General features: G+C 40.4%; 1 protein-coding gene across 5 annotated transcripts in view; it reads left to right on the forward strand.

The window, feature by feature from the left end:
- LOC105488578 (potassium voltage-gated channel subfamily A regulatory beta subunit 1) overlaps positions 1-18,375 on the forward strand; it is a 501,524-nt gene that overhangs the window by 245,486 nt on the left and 237,663 nt on the right. The window contains exon 1 of one of the 5 annotated variants that reach the window (XM_011752789.3): positions 1,645-2,789. The exons of 3 other annotated variants lie outside the window; for them this stretch is intronic. In XM_011752789.3, coding sequence (XP_011751091.1) covers positions 2,569-2,789 — 221 coding nt within the window. In that variant the 5' untranslated portion in view covers positions 1,645-2,568. Of the gene's footprint in view, positions 1-1,644; positions 2,790-14,838; positions 14,883-18,375 lie in introns of those variants that run through there. One more of the 5 variants, XM_071091129.1, reaches the window with a different exon arrangement.

The raw sequence follows: 18,375 nt of genomic DNA on the forward strand, positions 1-18,375 counted from the left end.
TCATTCACTGTCTCTCGCCTCCCAGACTGCTTTATTTTTTTTTCCTTTTCTGAGCTGTTCCTTCTGATTCCTCCCACTTCTTCCTCTTCTCATTTTGACTTCTTTCCCAATTCACATTGATCATCTCTGATGAGCCGGCTGAGTGTGAAAAAATAAAGGTTCTAATGATCTGTCTTCCTCTCTGCCCACTGTTGTTTATCCAGGGAGTAAAGACATGCTTCAAGTACTCCTCCCTCAGAGCTGAGCATACAAGAAGGGGTCCCAGACTTATTTTTTCCTTTCCACAACACTCACTCATTCTAAAGTTACTTCTCAATCACTGAACATTAGTCAATATGTTTATTTTTTAAAGTAAACAGTGGGAAGGTTGTGGAGAGTGAATGATGAGGTTCTATTATCTGATTTAAATCTTATCTGCAGGTTATAAAATGTTAAATTCATGTTTGGAATAGAACGCAACACAAGCACATATTCTACTTGAAAATTTTATTCCTACAGTTTAATTTAGTTGGGAAGAAATGGCCAGACCAGCTATTTTTTAAGTCACATAGATAGTGTGTCCTGTCCAAACCTGGCAACTCCTGGGATCACTGCCTTCTTCCTCTCCTGCTAATCAAATTCAACCCATTTTTCATGTCCCAGGTAAAGTCTCATTCTTCTAGGAGGGTCGCCTGGGCACCTATGAGCTTCTTGAGGGCCTAGCCTCTGTTTCAGCCACATCTTTGTGGCCCAGAAACAAGTAAAGTCAGGGACTTTGTAGAAGTGTGGGGAATGAATCAAAATGAACAACTTTCTCCAGTGTACTTTCTCTAGTGTACTTAGTGTCCGTGCCACCCATTCAGATATGTCATAATATGCCTTCCAACATTGTTAGTCAGACCCTTTAAGGCTGAATATTTTGTCCTTCCCTCCCAGATGGCCTGTTCCTTGAGGAGGGGGACAGTGCTTCCTTTTTTCTCCATATTGGTCTTCATTGACTAGTACGGTGATGGTATTCAGAAATATTGTTGAGTTAAATACTGGTTATTTTTGCTTGACAGCAGTGTCTGTTGGGAACCACATTTAGAAAGCTGATTTTGCAGAAGCCATAATTTTATTGTAAGTAAATCTGCGAGAGGGTTTGGTTTCCATACATTTCAAATGGAAAGTAAATTACCAGCCAATTGATGCTTAGTTTGGTTCAGTCACATTTATTGAGGAATTGCTTTGCACCTGACATCAAATCAGAAAATATTCCTGCCTCATGTGGGTTCAGAGTCCCCAGGGGTGTCTTACTGTCCACCTGACCTGGAGATAGGATATAGTGATTGTCCTCATAGCTGGGCACAGATGATGAATGGGCAGTGTATGTGGTCTCAGCCACATGCCTGGACCTTCCTGGGTGGTGCTGTGGACCTGCTGCAGCACCCTCCTGGGTGGTGCTGGATTGCTGTTCCTCCCCCATCCCAGTCCCTCCTCTGATAGCCAGAATAAATTTTGCAGTAAGTTAGCAGAGTTGATTCCAAAAAATCTGCACTGTGGCATCTCAGGAAACTTCAAACTTATCTGCTTGAGAAATAACTTGCAGAGAGGAAAGGAACTCTGACAAGGCTAATAAAAGGGATTTCGAGCTGTGTTTCAGCAAGCCAGTCACAGAGTATTCACGTGTTAATTCACTGGCGTGTTCCGCGGCAGAAGCACCCCCTCTCTGTCTTCCCCCAGTTCCAACTGTTGTGCTGCAGCAGATTTGGTCTGAGTCTGGGCAGAGCCCCTTTTTATGGAGCAACCCTCCCGATTCGTTACAGCAAGAGTCTGGTGCAAGTGATCCTTGCCTTCCCATCGCACACAAAGGCAAAGAGCTCCTTAAAGGGACCTGCCTGCTGCTCCTTGCAGCTGCAAACCCGTGTCGGTGCAGGCTCAGTAACCCAGGCTTTTGCTCGAGAATGAGTGGGGAGGGGTCTTGAGGAGCCCCCACGTCCTCCCGGAGCGGAGGCGGGAGGGAGCTGACAGTCGGAGTGGATGGAGACCACCAGTCCGCGGGGACCCGCTTGCGATTAGCTGCTTCTTGGGATGCTCCGCGCGCCAGTTGAGCATCCTGCCTGTGGTCCAGGGGATGCTGGCGGCGCATCTTGCGGTAAGCCTGCGCTGATTTGAGCCATCGCCCAGAAGCGAGCCCGCATTCAGACACCGCGGACCGGCTCCGCGAAGGGCTGCGTGCAGTCACCATGAATGCTCAGCTCTAGGCTTCTGTAAAAACCTCCCCACTGCATGGATTTGGCTGTTTAATCAGCCGAGATTACAGCCCGGGAAGATTTGCAAGCCTGATTCTCCCTCCAGCTGCTGTGACAACTTCGGGGCCGTCTGTTTACTTCTCTGGGTCCCCGGGACTCTTTCCGGCATCGCAGCCCCTTGTGCCACTTTGTGGGCTTGACTCGGAAGTCAGCCGCCAGGACTCCTCTGACGGCATCCCCAGGAAGGGGGAGCAAGGAGGGCTTAAAAGAAAAGCAGGAATCCCCCCAACTGCTCAGCCTCTCGTGACTGCCTGTGTTCTGGGGTTCTGAGAGGGACCGTGCGCTGCCTGGGGAAGCAATGCAAGTCTCCATAGCCTGCACAGAGCACAATTTGAAGAGTCGGAATGGTGAGGACCGACTTCTAAGCAAGCAGAGCTCCACCGCCCCCAATGTGGTGAACGCAGCCCGGGCCAAATTCCGCACGGTCGCTATCATCGCGCGCAGCCTGGGGACGTTCACGCCTCAGCATCACATTTCTCTCAAAGAGTCCACCGCAAAGCAGACTGGCATGAAATATAGGTATGCATGTAAGATTCCCTCTGCGCGGGGTATCCAGGTTCTATACAGGTGCAGTGGAGACAGCCCATCGGTTTTGAAAAGTGACTTACTCATCAGTGGGTCGCTCACTTCAGAATTCTCAGGTGCTTCTAAAATAGCTCCTTAGGGGGATGAATAAACCCAGGGTGGTTGTGTGTGTAGAAGATTTTTAAAAATGTGGCCCATTTTGTATAATTCTAAAGTCCTATGAACATCTTAGGAACTATGTACATTTCAGTGCCCAGAAAAAAAACACAACTGCTGGAACTGGTGTTTAGATCAGGATAGTTTTTCAATAGCAAATGTGTTTGTTCTATTTTATGATAAAGACTGTAGTTTCTGGGATTATACTATCAGAAATAGTTTCCCATCTAGTACTGCTCTCTTATTTATCTTTTGTTTGTTTTGTTTGAGACAGAGTCTTGCTCTGTTGCCCAGGCTGGAGTGCAGTGGCACGACCTGGGCTCTGTCTCCTGGGACAGAGTCTCCTGGGTTCAAGCGATTCTCCTGCCTCAACCTCCTGAGTAGCTGGAATTATAGGCGCCTGCCACCACACCCGGCTCATTTTTTATGTTTTTAATAGAGAAGAGTTTTCACCATGTTGGCCAGGCTGGTCTCGAACTCCTGACCTCAAGTGATCCGCCCGCCTCGGCCTCCCAAAGTGCTGGGATTACAGGATTAAAACACCGCGCCCGAATTTATTTTTCTTTTGAAAGACCAAGTTAACAAATGCTATAGAAAGCTTTTTAAAGAAGCTTTCTTGCAGGAAAAACCACCTACAATGGTAAATTAGATTGAATACTGCCATATTTAAGCCTAAATACTGCTTGAAATAAAATGTAGACCTTGTGAAATAAGGAGAAAATGTAAATTGTTGCAGTTCTACTAGTTTCCTCATAAATTTTAAAGCTTCCGCATCCTCTGTGCTGTTTTCCATAGTTGGAATCATCCTGGTAATAGTGGATGCTCTGTCTAATGGGGCATGACTTACATTTGATAAGTAGAAAATTTCATTATTCAATTATGTGACTCCTGCCTCCTCATTACATTTGCTTTGTACCAAGTCCCTCTGACTTTATTTCTGTAAAACTACTCTGCTTCTAGTTTCTAAAAGTGTTTGTGAATGTAGAGGAGAGAAGCTACCAACACATCTTCCAAAAACTTTGGTTACTTCAGTTTGCAGATATGATTTTGTTAATTATCTACATCTAACTAACTCTTGTCTTTGTTAGGAATCAGGTTTTAGGATAGGATGAAGTTAATTAAATTAAAATAATGCATAGGCAACACTGTGTTTCTCATGTGGTGTTGCTGAAATAAAGCATTTAAACCTATTTTTATAAAAGTCGCCCTTGAAAAAAGTTTCTTTGCAGAGTTACAGGAAAGTTTCTCATTGCACAAACGTCAAGCACTATTGTTTTGATATATGTTTGAGCCATTAAGAAAAAACGTCCTTGGGTGGGAAAAAGCAAAACAACCTTAACTAAAGCTCTTTTTGCCCCAGCTACAGTACAAATGTAAGCAGCCTGACTCATTGAAGCACCAGCTATGTAAGTGACTTTGCTTTTCCTGACATCCCTGTGATGGAGAGAGTGGGGCACCACAGTGACAGTTCTCTAAATGAGACTGTAGTCTTGAGTCCACTGATGTTTTCTACAGCTGCTGCTGGGGCACACACACAGCCCCTGCCCTGTGGACACAGTCCTGCTCTGCATGCATTTCAGCTACTGAGATGGAGATGAGCAGCTGCTTTCCTGGGCAAGGTCCCCAGGAACAGGACCCTCCAGGGTTAAGGCAGATCACAGAAGGTGGTTTAAATTGTGACCTCTAGTACTTTAGCAGCACTATGAACTTTCTTTCTGTAAATCAGAAGAAATACAAAGTAAGATCACTAATTTCTTGAGGCAGAGTTTCATAGTTGCTTGATGATTGTGTTGGAAGAGTTTGCTGTTATGAAGGCCTTTGGAAGTCAGAAGATTTCCTTTAAAGTATTAAGGTTTTTCTGGTGGCACAGCTCAACTCTGTTGAGTGATAACTCTCTGCTTCCCAAAAGCTCAGGGTGTGAGCAAGGTTCACTTGGGCACCTTTCATTACTGACAACTAAAGACAGTTCTCTAACAAAAAGTTAGCCATCTGGGGTCTTCAGTAGACTTTGTTTCTTAAGGTAACCAAACAAGATGCCTCTTCTTCACGTGTGCTCATATTCCAAGCCACTCCATCTATAACAGTCAGGAGGTTTGCCTGTGTGTGTGAATGTGACTTACTCTTCTGTTTCAGATTCTACTCTGAGTGACCTTTATGCAGGAGATTATGAAATTATGCCAAATGTACACCAAGCTTTCTTAGGGTTAAAAGGGGAAGGAGACTAACTATGTACTTTATAAAAAATGATAGGAGTAACTTTTATTAGCTAAATTATCCTTTTTTACATTGTTTTAGCTAAAATATAATGTGCATATATGGACTATTTGTTAACGATAACAAATAGCAGAAAATACAAAAATAATGCCATAGAATAGGGAAGATAATTGGTTTAGGTAAGCCATCTGGAGAATGCCTGAAATAACTAAAATGGAAAGTTAGTGGCTAATTGTGGTCACAATTTCATCCTTGAAAATGGTTTTCATGGGCAGAGCTTTAAAGGGGATCCATAAATCCAATAGAAGATTTTTAAAAAGTCTTTTTGTGCATTTTTCTGAGGAAAGGGTTTACTGCTTTCAACAGAATTTGAAAATGGTCTACAACTCAAAAATTGTCAAACAGCAATGTTGTTTAATGAAGAGGTACTCATCCATTCAGCATAGTCAACAAATATTTATTGGGCACCTATTCTATATCAGGAAACTCACTCAACTGGTATGCATATGTGCAGAAGCCAGGTGAAGTCTGGGGCTTATGTACAGGTTGAGGAAACAGACCATAAATAAGAAAACAAACAAGCAAACAAACAAATAATATAATTGTCTATTATAAGACATTCCAAAGAAGTTTTTTTTTTTTTTTTTTTGGAGGGGTGATAGTCATGCTTGGTCCAACTTAGTTGATCCATTTTGAAGTTACCAACTCTGCTTCAGTTCCAGAATTAATGATTGCGTCTTCGGGCGTGAGTAATTGTGCCCATGTCTGCCACCCATTTTGCTATCCTAGAGACTTCTTTAAGGTATATGGTGCTACCTGGCAGCTGAGGACCTACTTGTGACCCTGATAAATAGGTAGAATGCCTTCTACTTATACAATGCCTTATGATTTTTAAAGCCAACTAATATAACAGCCTAAGGTTACCACCCATTAATCAATAACTAACGAAACTGGGATTTTAGAAAGAATTAATGTATACTTGTGCAAAACATCTGAATTTTGCAAGAATAAAATGCTTAAAGCCACTATTATATTCACACCATCACTGTGTAAGAATCTTGCATAAAACTGGTTATTGTTTGAAGGTGGAAGACAAAAAAAATTTACTAGAACATTCTGGCATTCCAAAGCTACTGTCAGCCCAAGAAAACAAGATCCCACCTAATGTTTATACTGAGGACTATCCTGTAGGTAAATAACACAGGACTTCAGAGGGTTTTTCCTTTCCTTAGAGGTTTTTTTTTTTTCAATACAGAATATTTGTATATATTTATGGGGTACATGTGATATTATATATTACATGTGTAGAATGTGTAATGATCAAGTCAGGGCATTTAGGGAACCCATTACCATCAGTATTTATCATTTCTATGTGTTAGGAATATTTCAAGTCCTCTCTTCTAGCTATTTTGAAATATATAATACATTATTGTTCATTATAGTCACTCTACTCTGCTATCAAACATTAGAACTTATTTCTTCTATATCACTGTATGTCTGTACCCATTAACCAAACTCTCTTCATCCTTTCACTCTTAGAGTTTCATAATTGTGCTTTGTTAGTGCATGAAAGTTCCTTTGTTCTATTTTTGTGTCTATTTTTAATCTCAGATTTCATTACACTGTGTTAGTTTGGTGTACACTCCACTACCATACATGATAGATTTTTCACATGATAGATGTAGGTATATACATGAACCTTTCATCCTAAGAAGAGCAAATCATTCCGAACAGAAGTTAAGGCACATTGGTTTGTTTTCGCTTCTTTGATTGGTTTGGTTTTTGTTTTTTTAAATAACTTTTTAGAATGATCCAGCTACCAGTGTTTGACATGGTCTCAGAGTTTCTGTCATTCAGAATTGAGCACTTTTGTACTGATAACCTTCCTCCTCCTCATTCTGAAATTGTTATTTTAGTTTTAGAACAATTGGAATATGATGGGCCCAATTTCATTGTAATTTCACTAAAAACTTCAATTTTTCCCCCATTTTTTAAGTTAACTACACTTTACCATTAAAATTGTTTTTGAAATAATTATAAATTCACAGAAATTTGCACAGAAAAGAAGTACAGGGAATTTCCATAGGCCCTTAATTTCCCCAGTGGTAAACATCTTGCTTAACGACAGCATGATAGCAAAACTAGGAAACTGATGATCCATATGGATTGGTACAATCTGTAGGATTTATTCCGGTTTTACCAGTTATACATGTATTCATTTTTGTCTGCATGTTATATGCCTATGTATTTTTTATCACATGTATAGATTTGTGTAACCACCACCACAATGAACAATCAAAATTGTTCCATCATCACAAAGCTCCCTCATACTATCCATTTATGACCACATTCACTCCCTCTTCTCTGATTTCTAACCTTGGGTAACCACTAATTTTCAAGTCATCTCTATAACTTTATTGTTTCAAGAATATAAATGGCATAATACAGTATGTATTGAGGTTGGCTTCCCCCCCCCCCCCAACTCAGAGGGTTTATACAGGGAAGTGGTGAGAAAGAATCTTGTAGTGGTAAAAAGAGATTGGAATATGGCTCCATGGAGCCATATTTTCAAGTCATCTCTATAACTTTAATTTTCAAGTCATCTCTATAACTTTATTGTTTCAAGAATATAAATGTCATAATACAGTATGTATTGAGGTTGGCTTTTTTTTTTTTTTTTTCCACTCAGAGGGTTTATACAGGGAAGTGGTGAGAAAGAATCTTGTAGTGGTAAAAAGAGATTGGAATATGGCTCCATGGAGGGTAAGCTATTTAGACACGAGGGAACATCAGCAATGGAGGGACTGGTAAGGATTTTTAAGCAAGATGTCTGCTTACAAAGTTCTGTTAAGAAAGGATTAATCTGGCAGTTGTTCCCCCCGCAAAAAATCTAAGAGTTGTAGCTATGGAATAAGAAAATTTATGTTAAATTCCATGGCACTCTCTGTTTTCCTATAGAGAGTCAGGACTGTATGCAAAAGACTCAGACCAGATACCAGATGCCTTTCCCATGCCATTCCTTTCACAGCCTCTTTATTAAAGCACATGTCACAGTCACCATTCTTTACCTCCCACGAATGGTGGGTAGTTTTTGAATTAAAACAATTCAAGTGAAAGATCAATCTTGTCAGCCCATTATGTAAAAGGCACTTAGTGTGTGTGTGTGTGTGTGTGTGTGTGTGCTCGTGTGCGTGTGTGTGTGCATGCAAGTCTCCGTATGGGGAAAAGTGGGAGGAAATAGGTGGGCTGAAGAGGAGGAAAAGGAGAGTCAGCTCTGTGGCTGTGTTTCAAACAGAAATATTTGATTTTAGTCCAGAAAAAAAGAGCAGTTTGGTTATTTGAAATGCCAAATTGCTTGGTTTATTTTTGGTTTTTGTTATTGTTTTTTGGTAAAGAATATCGTTGTCATTTCCACTGACACCCATGGGTATGGGCTTTCCTCTCTGCCTCAAAGTAAAATGGTGAGAATGGGGAGGTGGAGAAGCCTTCCTAAAAATTAGTTGCTGATTCAATCTCATAGAGTTTATTCCACCTCTGCAAGGCAGCAGTCAGAAGTCTGGCATCCATGGGATGGTGAGAAAATGGTAGGAGGGGAGGGAGCCTCCTGGAAGTTATTACGCAAACATTGTTCCAGTTCTATGGTTCTGGAAGTGTGTGTGGGGGCTGTGGGGCTGTGTGTGTGTGTGTGTGTGTGTGTGTGCGCGCGTGCATGCATGTGCGCACGTGCACGTGAAGGAGTCTGAAGAGTTTCCGGAAATGGCCAGTTTTCTAGCTGCAATCTTCAATTTGGTTGTTACACATGGAGTCCTTAATCCCACATCCACTCAATGATCCTCTTTAGAAGTATACTTATTTTAAAGAAATTCTGTTTTAAAAAATTCTGCAAACATTATGGTAATTTGAGAAATGTTCTGAGAGGAGAAAAAAATTCCATCACATTCAAAAGGAAAACCAGATTCCTAAATTTCACTTTGATTTTTAAAATTTCTTTCATCAAATTCGTAGTCTATCTTCAGTACATCATTTTATGAACAGTATGAGATTTGGATTCAGTGAATTTGATCAAAATATAGGACTCTTAATTGCTTTGAGGATCCTTTAAAAACTTTTTTAGGAGAGAAAACTCTCTTACGAGAAGAATTCAGAAGCATCAATTAATTCATACTTTTTTCTTGAAGAATGTCAGAGCCATTCAGATAAATAGCTATTAGGCATCATAAGAAGATTTGATGTTGCAAGTTAATCATATTGTATGCTTAAAAACATTTTTGTAACCAGTTTTTCACGTTTTTAAGAATGAGAAATAGAGTGATTGAGTCTGAAGAATTCAAGGCAAAAGTTCTTTAAATTTTCATTTCAATATTGAGAATTAGTAATACTATGTGATCACTAGAAATAAGAGAGTTAGCAATGGTTGGTGAGGGAACTTAAGATGCCATCTAGTACAGTCACTTTTTTTTTTTTTTTTTTTGTGAGACAGAGTCTCACTCTGTCGCCCAGGCTGGAAGTGTAGTGACGCAATCTCGGCTCACTGCAAGCTCTGCCTCCCGGGTTCATGCCATTCTCCTGCTTCAGCCTCCCGAGTACTTGGGACTACAGGCGCCCGGCACCACGCCCAGCTAATTTTTTGTATTTTTAGTAGAGACGGGGTTTCACCGTGTTAGCCAGGATGGTCTTGATCTGCTGACCTCGTGATCCGCCGGCCTCGGCCTCCCAAAGCGCTGGGATTACAGGCGTGAGCCATCGTACCCAGCCATTCACTTTGTTTTATACAGATTGGCTAGTTCCTTCGTCAGAGTTACCCAGTAAGCTGGGCAGAGGCACAAGGCCAAACTGAGGTCCTGACTCCAAGGGCAGAGTTCCTTATGCTCCTTTCGCTTCCACATTGCAGCTTCTTGGGTAGGCCCCAGTTTTCAACACAGGAAAGAAGCACAGCACATGAAACACTTCTAGACAGGACAATCCCCTTCTCTACATATGCACAATTTGGAGCCCAAGCTCTTATCTCTGGAAGAAGCAAAGCCATGCTGTGTGCTGAGAGAGCCAGACCAGCTTTCTCTATCTCCTGCAGAGCTGTGAGGACCCCACAGTGCTGCCACAGAGGCTCTCCACTGATACATATTCTCAAGTTGGACATAAATCAACTTCCAGATGATAGCGTGCTTAGCATCACAGTGTCTAAAGCACAGGCTTCTCAGGAAGAGATCTACAAAACCATGGGCACATATGACTGAACAATGCCACATGTCAACACTGGACAGGAAATGCTCATTTGGGCATTCTGTGCTGAACATACTTAACTCTCCTGCATGCATTTAGAGATTACTTTGAAAGCTTGCTCCTGAAAGTCAGAATCAAAATACATTTAAAATTCCTTACTGCAGGTTGATTTTCATTTACCCAGATTGGAAACCAAAACAGAAGCCCAGCAGTGATTTTTTTTTCTTGGAATCGACAGCTAGGGAGGACTCTGAGAGCATTCACACAGGCCATCTGGTCTAGCCCTCATGAGAAATCTGTCCTGTTTTTCCAATTTGCACTGTGCAGCAACTACTTGTAAAGGCCTCTGAAGAAATATTGTGTAATCTTTCACAGCAGTCATGAAAAAATTAGGCTCTTCTTTTTGAGAATCGGAATCATTCATTAAGCTCTAAAGTCCTCAGAGGAAGTGATAAGGTGAGGGTTTTCAGAATTGTTGTCTATTGCCTGGACTCCAACAGTCAAGTCAGGGAGGAAAATGAGTATAAAAGATTGAAAAACAAGAAACCAAGGGCACAGCAACAAGACAAGGGAGGCACATGTGGCATACAGAGGACTCCCACTTCCTTCCGATACCTGGGGAGGGAGATTCTCTCCCATTCTCATCCTAGCACGTCTTCATCAGATCTGGCCTGACTGTTCTACTACGAAACCATCCAAGAGTCAAAAAATATTTCCCCATCACAAAATTCCTCTTTGCAGTTGACTCGGCTTCTTTAAAGCTGCACGGATAACTTCTTGTCCTGTCCTCTGTTGACATGAAAATGAGCTAACTACAATTTTCTGCCTCATATGGTTGGTGGTACTTGAAAACCATTACTACGACTCAGCTTCCTAATTTCCAGAATGGTTCCAGCCGTTTTCTCCTAGATTTCATTTTCTGATTCCCAACTGTAACTACAACTCTCATTCAAACCCTCTACACGATGAATACCTCTTCTTTGAGTCATTCAGTGCTGGATACAATTCCAAGTCAAAGTCTAGACTTTTCAGTATAGAATAGCAAGATTGCCTAATAACAGAAACATGCTGTATCCTTTTGCCTGCATGCCCTGGTCATGCTTCCTGTTTTCGAAGAAAAAAAAATGTTTTTCATGTTTTGAATCATTCTATGAAACAATTTCTGTAAAACATTAAAAAAATCCTGACCTATTTATTAGAGTAATGGGGGATGACTATGCTGACACATAGCAATTCTTATGAGATATCAACTCGAAAAATTATAATGGCGACAGTTGAAGTTTCTTGGGTTAAAGAAATATGAAAAGGCCAAATTTGACACATAGGTTTCAATGACAGTTGAGTATCCAGGTAGAAAAGCTAACAACTTGTACTGTGATTAATTTGCTTTTTGATATATTCTTATAGAGAATTTATTTTTAACATAGGAGGTTTAAATATAAATGCAACTGTATATGACTTCTATGATTAACAAGAGAAGTTTTCTGTATGGGTAATTAACATCTTCCAGGAGAATGCCCATGGAGGGGCTCAACTCCAGAAATTACAAGCACAGAGCTCCTCGTGATTAGTTCGCATCTACTGGAAAGCCCATCTGGTTTAACAGAGCTCTTATATAAGAAATGCAAGATTTTTCCTGAGGAACACATGCTAATAAGCTTCCTCTTTTTCATTAGCTTCCTCTTTAAACTAGGTTTTTGTGTTTTTTTTTTTTTTTAAATGTCTGGCCTGAGACCACAACAAGAAGCTTGTTATAAAAATCAACTGCGTAAATAACATGGCTTTAACGAATGCTACTCTCTCTCAACTCAAGAATCAGCAAAGAATTCCTCTGAGGCATTTGAGGAAAATAAACCTTTTGACTCACTACTCAATTTCCTACCTGTATATGCACAAGCACATCTGCGTGATGGTGTCTGTGCATTTACCTTAAAAAACTGAAAATGCTCAGAAGAAATCTTAGCAGCCTAATTTCAGAAGGTTTCATCTTGATGAAGAACATATTTATTTCATTTTAATGAAGAGAAAATAAATGAACTTCTACTCTAAAGAGACCCAAATAGAAAGAAGGAGTTGGGAAAGCCATGGTCTAACATACAATGTCTCACTCAATAATGGCTTATATTTCATTTCCAAGGAAGGAGTTTAAGGTTTCACTTTCACTCAAATACAGTTTCTCCAGAAGCGATCTTTTGGAAATCAGGAGGCTTGGATCTTAGTTCATAAAAGTTCGGGATAATTCCTTAATGAGAAAAACAAGTGGACATTTGCCAGAGAACTCCAAATTTCACCTGATATTTTTTCCTGAGGGCTTCAGCAGGACCTTCTGTGGGTTCTGTTTCAAAATAAGAGGTGATTTTTTACAAGGGGGCACAGCAAGTATCCTTAAGAAGCAAAGCTATAAATTTCACACTGTATTATTTCCTCTTGCTGTTAATAACAGATTTTCACAAAATTAGTGTCTTAAACTAACACAAAAGTATTCTTTTGTAATTCTGGAGGTCCAAAGTCTAAAATTAAAGTGTCAGCAAATCTCCTTTCCTCCAGAGGCTTCTGGCTGGAAATCCACTTCCTTGGCTTTTTCGGCTTCTAGAGGTTGCCTGCATTCCTTGACTCTTTCCTCCATCTTCAAAGCACATCACTCCAACCTCCAGTTCTGTCTTCACATCTTTTTTTCTTACTTCGATTCTCCTGCCTGCCTCTTAAAGGACTGCTGTGACAACATCGAGCCCACCTGGGTAATCCAGCAAAGTCTCCTCACTTCAGAATCCTTAATTAATTCCACCTACACAGTCCCTTTTACCATAGAAGGTAATATGTGCGCAGGTTCCAGGAATTGGAACATAGACGTCTTTCATGGGCCGTTATACAGCCTGCCACCCATATCATGCAAAAAGTGTTATATGGGAGAGGGGAGAGTTAAAGGAACCCTAAAATATCTAGCATCAGATCCCCATCACTTTTTCTACAATGTAAGACTTGTTCAGGTGAAGCAAGCCAGCAAAAAGAATAATGGGATCATTGGAAATGCTGTATGGTGGGGATTTTCTCTGAGTAAGGCTACAGCTTGGGTTTTGAATCAGAAATAAAACTCTCATTTACATTGTGTGGCTACAGTTTGGTAAAGTCTTGGCCTTTGCAATTAATATTACAGCAGCTACTATCTGAATCTGCTCTGCTTCCCTCAGCCCCTCACTAACACCTATGGGAGTATCTCTTTTTGCTTTTTTTTGTTGTTGTTGTTCTTTTTTTGTTACCAAGACCTAAGTAAGTACAAACTAGATTAAGGGGCGAATATTAATTGAAAATCAATGGAGAGCCACAAAGACCAAGCTGTAATTAAAATGCTCATGACTTAAAAAATATATCTACCTCCAAATTTCATGACTGTAATCAGTGAGATACAGGAATAGAACTTCTTTCTAGCACTTGGGATCATGGGAGATGAAGCAGCGCATTCCCAGTGCATCTGGGAGGCTCTGTTCACATCACAGAATAGACCTTAACCCTTCCATAAAACTCACGCTGTCCCTGCTTTGTTCACATTGTCATAGCAGTGTCGTGGAGGAGAAAAGAAGGAGTTTATTATGACACACATTTTCAAATCTTTTAAATCTGATGCAGTTTCACCTCTGTGAAGTTCTGTCTCACACACCAACACCTGGGTGTTCCCTGGTTCTTTCCAAAGACCTACAGCTCTCCTATCACTCCCTAGAATACTGGGCTTTGAAGGTTATACTCTTGATTTCAAATCATTTAAGTCTATATACTGCCTTCTGGCACACAAGCAAAAGTACCAGATTGCATTACATCTGGGGAGAAATATTAGTGGTTACAAATCAAAGTGAGTTAGGAAAAGGGTTTTCTTGGAATTCAGAAATCAGGAGAATCGAGAGTTAAAACTCAACCTTCGCCTATAATTTAATTTCTTGTGGCCAGATATTGTTTCCTGGAGGCTGTAAGAGACACCATGCTTGAATAAGATGGAAATGAGGAAATGGCCCCTGGGGGACCTTGCTGATTGTGAACTCTGCTACCACCCTGACATAGAGTCTGGGAAGCAAAGCATGGGTTAGAATGCAATAGTGAAGGAAGTCATTCTAAAACAGGGACAGGAGGATATTGCTCTAGAACCCCTCACAGGGCTAGGTAACTCCACAAGCACTTTCAACTAGGTGGCGCCATCTTTATATAGGCAGGGCAGTGTATTTAGAGTGAACAGTGCACATCAAGTCCCTCTAGTACTACATCGAGGATAGTAAGGGGAAGAACCTGACCTACCCTTGCTGCCTTCCAAATTATTATCACCAGGGTCTGTATTCTAACTTAGAAAAGACATTTTGCTTGAGCCTAATGCAAATACAACAATGACAATGTTGGTTCATATTGACAGCAGAAAAGAAAAATAAGCAAATCGAAGTCTGCATATTTATTCTGCAGATGGATTCTGCCTGATTACAAGTCATTGATGACCATTAATGAAGCAAATGTGATGAGGTTAGTGTTTTACAATTTCGTTTCTTAGCAGAAAGGCAGTACTGTCACGTGACAGTATCACTGAGAAGTATTTGGCCTTTAATAATGATTAGTTTTAGAAATAGAACATTTGTAAAATGTTAGTTTATCATTTTGATTGTTGCTATTCATGCTAAGGATATTAGTACAGTCTCTACTTATTTTGAGATAGAAATACCTTGGGGACAGGGTTTGACAAAAGACAAATGCTAATTATCAGAATGTCTGACTAACATTCTTTGCCAGTAAAATCATTATTTATGCTGATTACCTCATGTCAACATCCAAACCAAGGGATTGAATAGTTTAACTACTATTATTTTTATCCTTGAGAAAAACTCTGAAAGGGGGTAGCAAGCAATGTTATGCCCATTTTAAGTTACAGCAGCTGAGGCACAACTTAAACAGAACTAAATGGTATATTATGTAGTCTAAATTATTGGACTTTTGATTTCAATTCTAAGTTCAGACAGCTTCTGGCCTACTTTCTGTTATACTGACCAGCGTATGTTTATACCAATAGTGACTCAGGATTAAAAGGAATGTAATATTGGCAAATGACATTTCTGAACAAGGTTTTAATTTCCCTCGTTGGCATGTAGCAGTGGGATGTCCCCCATAATTACTCAGCTCAGAAAACCAGGGCAGAGGCAGGACTGGAGCAGTGTGGTGGTACAAAGAACATGCACTAAAGAGCTTAGGACTGATGCCAGAATCCAAAGGCTAATGGAAGGTTCAGCAGCCATTGAGGTTTTTTGTTTTTGGCAGTTCAAGCTGTTAGAAATCTGCCTCAAGGGAGGAATAATGCATCATCAGGTGTTAATAGGTAAATTAATATCAAGCTTAAAGAAGTAATAGATGTTTTGAAGGTGATTTTTATGGCAAGTATTTATCCTACATATTTAGCCCATCATTTATATTGAGTATGTGAATGTGTGTGTGATGTGTGCTAAGCTGCACACATAAATGAGGTTGTAGGGGTGAATGGCTCAGTGGAAGCATGGCATAGTAGCTAAAGGGACTCTAGTATCAATTTATTTTGCTTTGTCTTTACTACCAGTGTCTGTAAGATGGACTTGGTAATCTTTTTCAAGAGTTTCAAGATTGTTTTCTTAATTGCAAGCGACCATATATCTGAAGCACCAATTACTATCCATTAAAATTATCATTAATATCAGTATCAGCATAGAATGGGACAAAGAGACAAGAAAAAAATTAAGTTCTTTGAACATATGATATCTTTGCAGTAGGTCTTGTTATTTAGCTTTGTATGTGCATGGCTCCAAAATATTCCTGTTTTAACCACGGTGGCCTGGTATGTTGTAGGTGATCAATAAAGGTTTGTAGGATGGATGAATGGATGCATGAGTGATCCAGTTTTCATAAGCTTCAAAGTCTTCTGTGGGATTGCATTACAATACAACCCTTTTGCTTTCCAGTGCAGGCTTAATTCTCTATGAGACTTCTCTTCACATTCATGATGGGCTTCTTTCCTTTGGAAATAGGAATCGTATCTGTTCTTGACCTTGGTTATTGAAGAGCCTGACCAACCTTGCTGTCCCCCAAATTATTCTGCCGTAATGACTGGAAACTAATAGTTGTACATAATTTCTGTTATATCTACTTACACCCAGCCTTGTTCCAGAAAATGATTTAAGGTGGCTGTCAAATTTGCACAGGTTATAAAAGAAAAGAAATGTAAAACCAACAGAGACAGGAATCAAAGATGCTTGTAATAATTTGTCCTACTGTTTAGACGCTAAAGAGCACACATGTCCTCAAGAAACATTTCCTGGTCATTGTCTAGGTTGTTGCAAAAGAGAGAGTGGAGCTGCGTGCGGGGTCCTGGGGAGAGAATTGTGCAGGGACTTCTTGAGTCTTTGTTTTTGTTGGTCTGCTCAGAATGTGGGTCAGTGTAAGGTAGCGATTCCTGAGTTATCACTTGATCCTTTACAAAGAGGGGGTGATGGAAGCAACATGGCTTATAAAACTGTATTCCTTAAAGTAGTGAACAGATAAAGTAACAAAAAGAGAGTATCTGTTTGGAAGCTATAATGTGGGGGCATGTTATTTATATTGATATTACAGGTTAGTATTGATCAATTAGCAAAAGTGATATAACTATTCCAAAACTCTTAGAATAACATGGATTTTGAATGTTGAGCAGATGTGGTGCACAGACAGAGCTGAGTCTTCCCTGTGTGGCATGTTCAGTCACTCTGGCCTTTTTTCAAGGGCTGCAGTAGCCAGGAGACAGAATAGTCCAGGCCTAGGCAGCAGGGCCACTTGAAATCCCAACTCCAAGTCCATTCACCCGGACCTGCAAAGAGCTACAGCTTTTTCTTCTAGGTTGCATGAACAAAGATGGGATCCTCCAGTTTCCAGTTTGGTGAGGCCATTTGAAGATATTAACATGTGGTGTTCCTCCCTGCATCTCTTCACTTGACTATATTCAAGCAAGTAGCTTATGCTTTCTTATTTGCAGAAAGTGTGTTTTTGGTTCCCAGATGTCTAAGTCCATTACAGAAAGTCAGGTTTGAAATAAAAGGCATTTCCCAGATTAAGGTGAGATTCTGCTGGTTTGGTGTAAAGTCTGTGAGTCCCATAAGCCTTGCTCCCTTGTGCCTAAGCGTCCAAGGCACATGATGGCCCTGTGGACATGGCCCTGTGATAGTGGAGAGACTGGATCCCCAGCTAGGGATTTCCAACCTCTCCCAAGGTCTGTGAAGCCCCTGGTGTGGCTTGAAAGCAGCAGAACTGAGGAACATGTGGTTTGGAACAGCTATAGACACATGACCAATGATGGGCAGAATCATCCATAATCATGTGGTAAACATGGACAGAATTCCCTGACACTTAAGAGTCTAAGACCCGGGGACCTTGGCCCAATCTCAGCAGCATCAGTGTGGAGGAGTGGTGAGGGAGTTAATATTGTCTAAAAATTAAATTTCCTGTTGGCTTGGTAGGAGGGAGTCCCTGGGGTGAAATTAAGTTAATTCATAGAAAAATATTAACATGTTGTTTGTCTTGCTACCTAAGTTTTTGACCTAAGATTCTTACTTGCTTCGTGTACATTTTGGGAGATGGAAGAGGAGAGCAGGAAGGACAATTCAGGCATCATTTCAAGATAGAAACCAGCCAGCCAAAGCATGGAGACAAAGATGAGGACATATGCTTCATACTGCAAAGAGACATGAGTCTCCAGACTTAGCCATTCAGAGACTATACTGATTTGATTTTAGAACAGAAGAGATTATTTTTATGAAAACAGAGAACTTCTTAAGTTTGGATTCTTTTCATCATTTTCTTTCTATTGTTGGTCTCCCTCCACAAGAAAAGAAAATGATTTATTAGGTTAAAAAGTTCCCCTTGCCAGTACACTTATTTCTCAAAAGAATGATTAAATTGCTTTTCCAGTTAGAGTTGGAACATGAGCGAATTTTATTAAAATTGAAGTTGAGTTTGGTAGTGCAGG

Source organism: Macaca nemestrina, chromosome 2, assembly GCF_043159975.1.
Source record: "Macaca nemestrina isolate mMacNem1 chromosome 2, mMacNem.hap1, whole genome shotgun sequence".
Taxonomy (NCBI): Eukaryota; Metazoa; Chordata; class Mammalia; order Primates; family Cercopithecidae; genus Macaca; species Macaca nemestrina.